The sequence below is a fragment of the Oryzias latipes genome, chromosome 24 (assembly GCF_002234675.1).
Source record: "Oryzias latipes chromosome 24, ASM223467v1".
Classification (NCBI taxonomy): Eukaryota; Metazoa; Chordata; class Actinopteri; order Beloniformes; family Adrianichthyidae; genus Oryzias; species Oryzias latipes.
Window position 1 is genome coordinate 22747327 of NC_019882.2, and position 12571 is coordinate 22759897.

General features: G+C 43.7%; 1 protein-coding gene across 1 annotated transcript; it reads right to left on the reverse strand.

Moving 5' to 3' along the window:
- Window positions 1–262: 262 nt before the first annotated feature.
- Window positions 263–9194, reverse strand: cpsf3 (cleavage and polyadenylation specific factor 3). Its single transcript, XM_004085455.4, has 18 exons — window positions 9067–9194; window positions 6982–7045; window positions 6809–6906; window positions 6604–6732; window positions 6039–6216; window positions 5875–5964; window positions 5000–5150; window positions 4738–4913; window positions 3869–4027; window positions 3362–3508; window positions 2186–2338; window positions 2010–2118; window positions 1581–1679; window positions 1386–1480; window positions 1139–1226; window positions 995–1061; window positions 706–802; window positions 263–445 (listed from the first exon to the last, which is right to left on the reverse strand). Exons 1-18 carry the CDS (start codon window positions 9135–9137, stop codon window positions 356–358), a joined length of 2061 nt encoding a protein of 686 aa, XP_004085503.1. The 5' UTR covers window positions 9138–9194; the 3' UTR covers window positions 263–355.
- Between the last annotated feature and the right edge of the window lie 3377 nt (window positions 9195–12571).

Consider the following 12571-nt stretch of genomic DNA (forward strand, 5'->3'; position numbering starts at 1 on the left):
TAGAAATAATTTTGTTAATTGTAATAGACCTAAAACAGGAAAAGTTTACTTTTATTTCATGTCTGACAGTGAAAAAAAAAGCATGTGTGTTTCTGTGTGGTGTATATAAGCTTCTGGTTTCAACTGTACACATTGACACATTCAAACTTAAAATACACAAACAGGCACACACTCACTAAACAAACATGAAAGACAAAACAAGCAGAGACACACACCCACAAACATACACACTTGCAAAAAACTGACAATCCCATAAACAAAGAAGTCATGAACATTATTTAATATCATTTAGTTTCACAGAATATTGGCACAAAAAAACAACTGTCTAAATGTTAGCCAGGAAGAGGGGGGCCAGTCAAAAGGCGGGGCTGAGAGCGTCGTAGAGCCGATGAACGGCAACTTCAATCATCTCCCTCAGAGGCTCGTCTTCTGCACACGTCACAACCTGCAGGCCAACAATCGGACGTCAGCCTGGTTCCATAAACACAACCTGCAGTTCAAACTTCTGAATAGTTTCCTGTGACAGCTGTGCTACGACGGGCTGTCAGGGATGGAACAGAGTCTACGACCTGAGGAGCCCGGTCCAGAGTCATGAGCCTCTGGGATGTGGCTCCTCATCTCTGTCACTCCTCAAATGTGTGACTCCAAACTCTAACCCTACCCTAACTCCTCTCATGTGCGACTCCTGTCATGTGCTGTACTTACTCGTGTGACTGGGTTGATGGTTGCCGTGGCGCCGTCCACCATCACACTGAAGCTTTCACTGTTGCTGAAGTTCACACAGTCCTCCCCGAACATGTCACTACAAAACAAGACAACACCTTCAGATTTTGGAAATCTTTCTCCACTATGAGGCCCATACGGCCCACTTGACTCCTCAATAGGAAGCGATGACAAGACGGCCCGTCTGAACCGGCCGTCCTGCCGCGGCACCTTGGGATCCGAGCCCAAGCACTCAGCTGTGGCACACCAAAAGTGTCATGTGTGCACTCACTGCAGCATGAGCTCCAGTCGCTCCACAAACACCTCCTCGTCAAACGTTTCCCTCCGGCCCTCCAGAACTAAGGCAAACAGATGCAGTTGAACCACAGGCTCCCTGAATGGAGCAAAATAAATCAGTGGCGCTGCATTTACTGACACTTCTGGGTGTTGGGATTTGACTGAACCTCCAGGACCACGGTGGCCACCACGTCAGCATACATGTCGTTGAGCGGGCTGGAGTTCCACTGAGGAGAAACATGACAGACGCTGGAATGAAGCTACAGTTCAACTCTGCAGACAACACATTCCTGTCAACGTTCAAGACGGTAGCAGCAATTTGTGTGAGCATGTTTGAACGCCTGTACACAACTGTGACGTGCTGTTGGGAGGGGTGTGTGTCTGACCTCCAGCTGCACCATGCCGGCTTCATGGACTAGACTAATGCTCTTAAAGATCTTCACTGTAATTTTTTCAGCTCCCTCCACCTGCTGCACGTCACCTGTAACACACAAAAATACTTTTCCATGAGAAAAACACCAACACACACACCAACACACAATGACTGACAGAGAGTCTGAAGCAGCTCAGGTGACTTTTACCTGCCAGGTTCCTCAATTGACTGACCAGGAGAGAGATGGGTCCTGTGAAGGGGATGGCCTGACTCTGAGTGACCGTGCCCACAGAGAGATCTGTATACTCTGCAGATGAATAGAGCAACACGTCCAAATGAAATCAGACCTGACCTCAACCAATCAGAGACCCTGATTGGGTCAGCAAAGGAAAGTGGCTGCTGCTGTTCCAAAAAAAACACCAAAACTGTATTAAAAAGAACATAAACTTCCTGCACAAAAGGTTAATGAAATCTTCTGACCGGCCACCACACGCATGTGGCCCCACCCACCACACGCATGTGGCCCCACCCACCACACGCATGTGGCCCCACCCACCACACGCATGTGACCCCACCCACCACACGCATGTGGCCCCACCCACACGGACACAAAAAGACAATCACACAGAGTACTGACTGCAAAGGTCGGACGGCATCAGGATGTGGTAGTTGAAGTTCCTTTTTACGAGGATCCCAGAAACCCTCTGACCTTGGGCACACTTTTGGTCAGCGAGTGAGCCCATCACCTGCAGGACAGACAGCATGCTGGGAATTAGACTTCAGCCAGACACATGGGTGCACGTGTGTACTTACCTTAGCCAGCTTCTCTCCTCTGAAGTTCAGAGTAACAGCCTCGGTATTCCTCGGGTTGTGGACCTCGATGTGGACCTCGTCGTTGTCCTCGTACTCACGGATCAGAGCCGCCTTCAGCCGGGCCATCTCATTCTGCTCTCCGTGCACCAGAATCTGAAGATCCAGAAACATTTGCTGATCGCTGGTTTTGCGCTCCAAGAGGACCACACTTCACACTGAGCTCCTCAGAATCTAGAGGTTCTCAGAACAAGCAGAGCTTCAGGTCAAAAGGCTGAAGCTGCGCTGATGCACAACTTCTTCAATCCAGACATTACCAGTATTACCAATATTTGGGTTTGTTGTGCTTCATGACAGGAAGTTATAATAATAATAATGGATTGGATTTTTCCAATTATGCATTCACTCCTCATTTACACTTGCTAACGGTAACCTTTGACCCACAGCTGCCCTGGGGCAGACTGACAGAGGGGGCAGGGAGGGTGAGGTGTCTTGCCCAAGGACGGTCTGACACTAGAACCAGCAAACAGCTACACCGCAAAACACATCTATCTATCTATATCTAAACAAGACAAGAATTCCTTTAAAGTTTCTGTTTTTTCCCCGATGTCATAAAACACATGCATGTATTAAAATATGTGCATCGTTTTGTATTATTGTGTGTTCATACAGACCAGTGTGTTGTAGTTGTGAGTCTTTAGTCGTTTTAAAGACTCACAATGACATAGAGCAACAAGTGAGAGTGTGTTTTTGTTGGCTGAGGTCAGTGTGAACAAATGCTAGAAATAACCAGCAGACCTGAAGTGCAGAAATTCCATGCAGCTCCTGAATGCACCTCCAGCCACAGTGTATGTGACTTAAATGTGTGCAATAAAGTCAGAATGAAATGTTTGGGATTGATGTTCAGGCAGACACTTCAGTCCTGGATGTGAGTTTGAGCCGTCTGTCAGAGATGCTAAAGAAGACCTCACATACCAAAGTGACTAGAATAATATAATCCTTCAAAAACAACATGCTAAAAGGTGACAGTGCAGGACATGTAGAACACAGATATACTAGTCCAGGCCTGGCATTTTGCACCAAAGTCACTTTATTCAACTTCAATGTGGCTGACTCGGCGTGCACGGCTGCTTTGATAGGATGGATCTGGGCTTGATCTGCAGGTGTGTGAGTGATTACCACATGGGGAGGCTTGAGTGCTCGGATGAACTCGCTTGTCTGCTGGTAGTCTGTGTGAGCAGAGAAGGAGATGTAGTCCACAGACATCTTCAGAGGGAGCTTCTGGCCCGACATGGTGGTGATCTCGTCAGGCTCCGTCATGATGTGCTGCAACAGCAGGATCAGAGCAGGGGCAGAAATGTGAAGCACGTTTCTCTGTGGAAATGTGAGCTGGACTCTGTTTTCACTTCAAGTCTCTGAACCTTCTGAGAGACGAAGGGCAAACAGACCAGCGATGCTTCCTCCACCAGCATCAGTTCTACTTTTGACAGGTTTTCTACAGTGTTTCAGTCAAATTGGACTGATCTTCACCCTAATGTGTTCCGTGTTGTCATGGCAACACACTGCCACCCACAGTCCTTCAGCTGCATGTCAGCAGGATTCCAGCTGGTTCAAAGCGCTGCAGAGATGGAGGGGGTTTCCCCCCAGTGACGGGGGCTTTGGCTAAGCAATTCTTGGCAGGTTCACCTTGGCCAGCGTTCCCTCAACGCAGTATCCAGCGATGATGACACCGTTTCTCTTGTCCGTGCACCAGCTCTCAAACAGCTCCCGGGACAGACCGCTCTGCATCATCCCGGGGGACGCCATGACCACGCTGGGGCCAATGTCATCAAAGTGATCCATGCTCTGAAAGCACAACAGCATTAATACAGGAGGCGGCTTCAACAGAAACTCTTATTTTAACGGTTTCATTTGTCATTAATTTTTGTTCTTTAACCACCTCTTTTACAAACATTGAAGCTGTTTCAAATGAAACTACATTTAAATAAGAGGGAACTGTGTCACTTTTCCCTTTCTGCTTAAATCATTACCACGATGTTGCCTCTGTTGAAATAAAAGTGTCTTTCCCTGGACTTTTTATGCCACATTTTATGTCAAAATCCTGGGAGAAACAGCAAGTTCTCCAGTGGTGTGAGATGAACCAGTCACATTAGGCTGAAGAACAGGAAAATGCAATAAAGTGTCAAAAGTTGAGTGCTAGAACACACATGAGCAGCAATGTCTCCACTCTCCAGCTGGAGTTAGCTCCTCCACTGTGTTCATGTCTCCTGGAAGAGGCCGATGCTTCCTGACGCCTGTGCTGTTCTCCTTCCATCACTTCAGTGTCACACATTCCACACTGTTGGGAGGAAGCTTCCTCCCAGGCTGAGCAACACCATGACAGAGCATGACAGTCTGGTGAGGGGTGGGGGGGTTGGGACAGCGCTTCACTTACAACTTTGTGATGCCATCAGTTCAGTAAGTGCACATTAAATGATGCTCTGAGTTTCATGAACATGTCAGAAATGTGGCTTTGGCGTGTGACTTTGTCTTTGCTGCTGCAGTTCTGTGCTCACCTTCAGGTTACTGATGTGTTTGAAGACAAAAGGGTTGTTGACGTTGATGGCTTTGCGGATCTTGTCGTTCATGGCGTTGATGTAGGTTTGATAGACAGCCATGCATTTCCGGGCCAGAGACGAAGCGTAGTAGATGGGAATGTCGTGGAGCTCTGGGTGGTTCTGCCAGTACTCGTCTGGACCACAGGCACAAACAGTTTCTGCGTCACCATCATCACAGGCTTCAGAACCAGAAGGTGATGATCTGTGCCTGTGCACTCACCCAGGATGAGCAGCAGCTCTTGAGCCCGTCCCAGAGCAAACACGGGGATCAGACAGCGACCCTCCCTGTTTACAATGTCGTGCACCGTGTTGCAGAAACGGGCCTCTCTCTCCTCACGCTTCTCATGGATGTGTGTTCCATAGGTGGATTCCTGACAGAAAGGATCAGATATTTGTTCAACACCATTCTGAGACGGGACAGAGGACCCAATACTACCAGACCAACAGACTATGGAGACGAAAAGCTCTTAGTTTAGAATTCATTAAAACTCGGTATATTCATTTAATGAGTAAAACAAAATTCTCAATAACTCCTACGGTGTTTTTGCATTAATAACATGAGCACTTTCCATCTAGAGTCTGGTGTCTTTTGGCTGCGTGTTTGGACAGCTCACAGGTCTAACCGCCCTCAGAAGCAACGTTTTTGTGACATTTGAGACGCCGTGCGCTGTCTGCATGTACTTTAGAAAAATCCAGCCGCACTTTGGACCCTTTGCTCGCGTCGCTCTGCCATCACTGTGCGTTTGTCGTTACACACTTGTTAGCAGTGGAATACATGAGGGACAAAGTATGAGCAGCCCCCCCCCGTCGTACTGGAGCAGGAAAGGAAAAGCAGCCACATTCAAACAAAGTAGTGCACGCTGTGTGGGCGCTGCTGCCCCACTTGGCCGGTACCGTTGATCCCATTATGGCTGAAACCTATCAGTCCAGTAACTGATGACGTGGCACTGGTACCAAACGATACCGTTTCAGTACTGCATCCCTACTGATGTCTGAACATGAGACAGCATGAGACATGAGCCTGCGCCTGAGCTGGTCACTAAGGGGAGGAAAAATATCTGATCATCGGGGGGGGGGGTTTAAAGCCAAACTCACTGTGATGAGAATGTCTGGTTTCACACTTGGGATCTCCGCCGCCATCAAGTGTCTGTCCTCTTGGCGGGAGAAGTCTCCTGTGTACAACAACTGCAGGGACACAGACAAGCACTGAGCACCAGAGACAAACCGCTTTAGGAAGACGGATCCAGACACAAACCTACCTTGACTCCTGCGATCTCGATCATGAACATAGCGGCTCCAAGCACATGGCCAGCATGATAGCACCAGAACTTGATGCCAGCCACCTCCTTTACCTCGTGGAAGTTAATGGTCTCAATCTTTTCCATGCTGTCTTCCAGGTCCGTCTCCGTGTAGAGCATCTCATCAGCAGAAATGTTACTGCAGACACACAGACGGGTCAGAACAAAAAACCCAAGCTGTGCCCCAACTCCAGAATATCAGCCACAGGTCCTACGGCATCACTAGAGAACCTGAAGTAGCTGCATTAACCCTTGTGCTACTTTAGATGACCCCCCCCCCTTCCAATGACGTGTTCTCCCTACCATGACAAAGGTGGATAAAGGTGGAAAGATTTCATGTAATCCATGGACACCAATGAAGATCACAAATCATTGAAGAAAACAGGTTCAGAGCACTGTCTAGTGGGTCTAGATGACCCAACTCCCAATGTTAAAGTGCCTAGGATAGCACAAGGGTTACTAAGACGTCTAACCTACAGGATCTGCTGCATCAGACCTAAGACTTTCACTCCAACACGAGTTGTACCTGACTTTGATGTAGTCTGACAGCAGCCAACGATAGATGGCTTTGGTGGCATGCGTCATGAACGTCCGCCCTTTAAAACTGGTCTTCTGCAGAAACCAAGGCAGGGCTCCGCAGTGGTCCAGGTGGAAACTGTACAACAAGAATGGATGGTTAGTGGAAAGCTGCATGTGCACCTTTGCACACGTTCACGGCAGCTCTCACTTACTGACTGATGAGCAGCAGGTCGATCTCAGCCGGATCGATCAGGTCAATGTACGGCAGGGCGTCCATCCCCTCCAGACCAGGATGGATCCCACAGTCTAGCTGGAGTACCAACACACAGACAGCTGTTGACAATGTTAACAGCTGCTGTGACAAAGAAAACCAAAAGAATCTCACCATGATCTTCCTCCCTTTGAACTCCAATATGATGCAGGACCGTCCCACCTCTTGTCCAGCCCCCCTGGTCACAATCACATCAAACAGTCACACAGTAAAGAGCTGTGCTTACTCATGAAAGTACCCAAACACAGTGCTTAGACCAGGGGGGTCCAACTCCAGGCCTCAAAGCCCAACCAGAAATCCTGCCTTGTCTGGAGCTCATGACCTGGTGGGTTTATCCAATAAGGAGCTTCAACGGCAGGTTGGTTGGGTCCTCAGTCATGATATAAATACAGGGTTGTGTCAGGAAGGACACCTGCCAAACCACCTGTGTGAATCAGTGGAAGCTGATTGGCTGTGGCGACCCTGAAGGGATATGCCGAAAGGTGAATAACAAGGACAGGTTGGTTGGAAAAGATGGTGGACATCGGCCCTCGAAGTCTGGATCCTCACACCCCTGACATAGACTTTTAACTCAATGACAAAGAATGGGGGCACTTGTGGATCAACGTGATCAAAACCTCTGTGGACCGGTCCTCAACTACTTGCCCAAGTTTTTCTACCTCCTTTACATTTTTGTCACTGTAATTAGTCATTTCTCCTGTTGGGATGTGCAACGCTGCAGCTTCACCTCATACAAGACCAATGGAGAGAACTTAGTCTGGACTGGAGAGGTTTGATACTTCTCACCCTCCTTGTGACATGGGGGAAACTCAAGCCGCAAGGACTCCAACCATGTGGGGATAACTGGCCAACTGTTGAGCAACAATCCAAAGGTGTCAGGCACCAATGAGTCTCCCAAACAGGTCAGAGTCAGCTGTCAGGTTGAATTAATTCAATTCAGCTATAAGTTAATGGGATTTTTTTATTTACAATAACGCTGGTTGTAAATTGTAAACAGCAAATTGTGTGTGTGACTGGGTGAATGGGTCTGTGACTGTAAAGCGCTTTGTCCTTGTAGGAAGAAAGGCGCTATACAAGTATACGCCATTTACCATTTAAATTAAATGAATTTTCATTTAATTTAAAAAAAAACTAATGGAAAAAAAATCTAACTCTGCTAATTTGTCCTTGGAAAGCCGGGAGCAAAAGAAACAAAATTCCCATTTTGGGTTTTTCAGAAACCATAAGGTGGTGTGGAAACTACTTTGACTGAAATCACTACCAACTCAAAGTTTAATCATTCAAATGTTTAGGAGACTCAAGGCTCATCGATAGAAAATTAAAAAAAAGCAATTTGAAATGCAAAGGTTTTGTCTAAAAAAGATGCACCCGCATCACCAGGACATCACTCACTCACTCACACACCCCAACCCCCCCCCCCCCCCCCCCCACACACCCACACACACACACCCACACACCCCCCCCCCCCCACACAAACACACACACCCACACACACACACACACACACACACACACACACACACACGGCATTCTCCAAAACTCAGCAGGAAACTGAAGCTTCATTATTATGTTTTACTGTCGAAACCAAAGGAATCAGCTACCTGGAATCACACGTTGTTTGTTTGTTACAAGTTAATTAGGAAAAATGTTCCTGCATGTTATTTTGAAATATTTGATCGTCAACATCAAAGTTTGTTTCTCTCTGGTGACTTCCACCAGTGACTTAAATGTCCTACAGCACTTGAAAGCAACACTTCCATAAACTAATTTGAATGAACGTGAGCTTTGATTTCCTGCTGTCTTTCTGTATCTGCAACAAACGTCATCATAGTTTAATGTTTTCATTGTGAAAATTAAACTATTATTACATTTGAGGTGTTTTTGGTGTCTTCAAACATTGTTTCTCTTTCGGCAAAAGTTGCACAGTCTTCAGCATCATCATGTTCACATTCAGAGCTCACGCCTTTAAAGGTCCAGAAAAGTGGAAAAAAATGTATCTGCAGCGGGATGACAAGCCAACATTTTTTTTAACCTGGCAAATCCACAGAAATTATGAACGTATATTAGAAAGCATAATAAATCTCGCTCAGTTTAGACATGGAGCGGAAATGCCCATTTAGGTTTGACCGCCAGTGTCCGTTGTTATTCGGTGACGGCTCACTAGCTGCAGTGTTCGGTGGGTTCGGTTCGAACACTCACAGGGGTCGGATCAGCAGCTGGTCGCTCTCTTCAGCAGGAACCATCGCGTCCACCCTGCGTTTGGACGCCATGTTTGCTTCTTCAACGATGCCGCGCCTGCTGTTACTTCCGGTTCTTCCCGAAAACTCTCCGTGCGACACAACGCCTGTAAGTTCCGCCCCCACTATTTCTTTCTTTCTATTTTTTTCTTTACAAACCAAGTACAAAACCAAATAAAAAACAAAAACTAAAAAAATTCTTAAAAATAGGTAAATATAAGGCAAAAAAACAATTTAAAATAACAATAGTTTGGATATATTTCTGTACATTTATGTAGTTTCTTGTTTTGGTTTGAAATGCATTTAGGAAAGAAACTTAAAGTAATACAATATCTGAAAAATAAATAAAAAAGGACCCCCCCCCCCCCCATTTACATACCTAAATAGAGTGTCTACATCTACACAAAATAATAACAAGATTGATGACATCAGAAACGTTCAGGTTTTCCATAAAGAAGAGAACATTAAGTAATGAAAAAGAAGAAATATTACAATTTTTAAGTGACAATTGATTATGAATAATTTTATCTTTTTGCAACAGTGTTCTAATTTTTCAGTTTCAGAAAATACATGGTTTGGATTGAAATTTGAATCTTTTATGTAAAAAATCTCCAACAGGGTACATTTTTGATATTATTTAAAATCCGTTTCTTTCATTTTAGGTGAAAGTATTTTGTGTATAAAGAAAATGATTAGTCTATCAAGGTGGTTTCTGGGTCACGTCTATTGTGAGAGAAAAACCTTTTGTTTAAAGGTTAGAGTCACTAATTTATTTTTGCATTTTTATCTTTTATGGGGATATCATTAATGGTTAACTCTGCAAAGTGTGGTTTGATTGCATGGTAATATTTTATGAACAAGATTAAGTAAAGGTATGAGAATTACTTTAAAGACTTTTTTATAACAGCAACTAGAATCCTTAATTTTGTATTTGGTTACAAACCCATTGTAGGATAACAGCATTGCATCTGTACGCACCAAGTCATGAACAAAAAACACACCATCATCACACCACTAAGACATAAACAAGGATATCTTGTTTACAGTTACTGTATAATTCTGTTGTCCCATAAAACAGTATTGTGGGGGGAAAAGTTGTGGGAGTTGTTGGCATTTTCCCAAATTCTAATGCTTGCTTGTAAATGTTTGACTGTATAAATGTTTTTTTGACAGATCATATTCACACTTCTGCAAAAGGATAGTTCTCCGGTAGAGTTTGTTTGGGATATGATACCACATAGATTTCATACGATACCAATTTATTCTAAATGCTACACTTTGTAATTCAACATCTAAAGCTTTTGAGCCATTATTATCTATTATCTCTAACCAATTATGGTTTTAGTAAAAAGTACGTTTTATTTTTCCAAATAAATTTAAAGAGAATAGAATTAGACAACTTGATCGTTTTTGGGGATGCATAGATTGAGTGGCAGGGAAACACAAGTCTTGAAAAACCTTCTGCTTTAGATAATAGATTGTGGCCAAATATGGATAAGTCACGTCCCAACCACTGATTTAAAGTTTCTATATTGTTTTCAGTCTGGGGGTAATATTTACACTTTCTCTATCATTACTGTTTTCTGTCATTATTAGACCAAGATATTTCACTTCACAGGTTATTTTCAATATTACTTAGAGTGCAGGTATGAATAGGCAAGATTTCCCATCTTTTGAGATTTAGAATAAGGCCAGATGCTCTTGAAAAAAAAACATTTTATCAATAACAATATATACCACACACACACACACACACACACACACACACACACACACACACACACATATATATATATATATATATATATATATATATATATATATATATATATATATATATATTTTTTTAATAAAGCCGTGTCATCAGCAAATTGATTCATTTTAAAATTCTTACCTAAAATGTTAATAAACGCAAAATCTGGAGAATATTTCAGAAAGATGGCTATAGTATTCAGCTGAGCTTATAAACAACAACAGGCTAATAGGACATCCCTGGCAAACACCTCTATTTACAGGAAAGCTGTTTGAGAAACCTCGGTTAAGAATAATTCTGCTATTTATGTCTTTGTAGATCATTTTTTTTTATGTTTCAAAATTTTGATTCAAAGCCATAGGTTTCCAAGGAGCTAAACAAAAATGCGTGTTCTAATGAGTCAAAGGCCTTAAAAAGAATCCAGAAAGAGGATAAGACTATTATGGGGGATAATTTGGTTGTAACTTAAGATATCTAAGATTAAACAAGTCTGATGATGAATGTGTCGCCCCTTAATAAAGGCTGACTGTGTTTCATCTATGATCTGACCTATTCCTGATTTCACTCTGTTGGCATAGACATGTGCTCATATTTTATGACAACAGAGAAGTGTGATGTGTCTCCAATTTTCAGTTAATAACACACCGTTGTCTGGTTTTGCTAAAAGGGATGTAATGCCTCTTTTAATGTTTGTTAATTCCTTGAACGCCTCTAGCAAAAAATCTTTGATGTTATTCCAAAAGTGTTTATAAAACTCAGCTGTAATTCCTCAGGTCCTGGTGACTTCCCACTGGCCATTTGGGGAACAGCCGTATCAAGTTCAGGTGTGTTCAGATTCTGTGAGATCTCTGAATTTCTTATTTTAGATATTTCTGATCTATTTTAGATCCTCTCTGGTTCTGAATACATCTATTTTAGGGGTTTTATCCCGAATTAACTTTTCAAAGAAGATGTTGTGACTTGAAAAGTGAGAAGTACAAAAGTTTTTTAAAAAGTTAGTGATATAATCCTTAACCCTCAAGTGACCGGGTGGGGTCATTTATGACCCCAGCCATATAATTGAATGTGCCAGATCTTTATTTTTTATCCGAATTTTTTTTCCTACCATGAGTTTGTCAGTCTACTAATCCTACACAGTTTCATCGTTTTTTGCAGGGATCAGGCAATTTGTGTGACATCACAACTCTTGTGGGGTCATTTATGACCCCGAAGAGAAGCACTGGTTTTTAAACATTGGTTTTTCAAGTTTATTAAAATGTTCCACTTCTAATCAGTACTTTATATTGTGTTGCAGTGAACCATGGCCAACAGACCTAGGCTAGCAAGATTTACAGCTGCTGAAGCAATGGGACTAATACTTCAAGCCCAAAGTGATGATGAAAAGGGTTAAGGTTAGGGTTAGGGTTAGGGTTAGGGTTAGGGGTTAGGGTTAGGGTTAGGGCTAACCCTTCTCAGAGAGCTTGGGTATGAACTAGTGAAGCCACATGTATAGAAAAGGTCACAGTTTCCAAACCTCCATAAAGCAACTAGGGAAGGAATAGCAAGCATTGGTGTTGGTCCTGCTAACCCTGCAGAGCAGCCCGCAGTTGCTGCAATACCTGGCAAACGCAAGCGCTGTTCGTTTTGCCTACGCAACATTGACAGGAAAGTTTCACGTGCATATGCTTCATGCAACCAGCCAGTGTGCCCAGAACATAGCCACAAACAAGTGGTT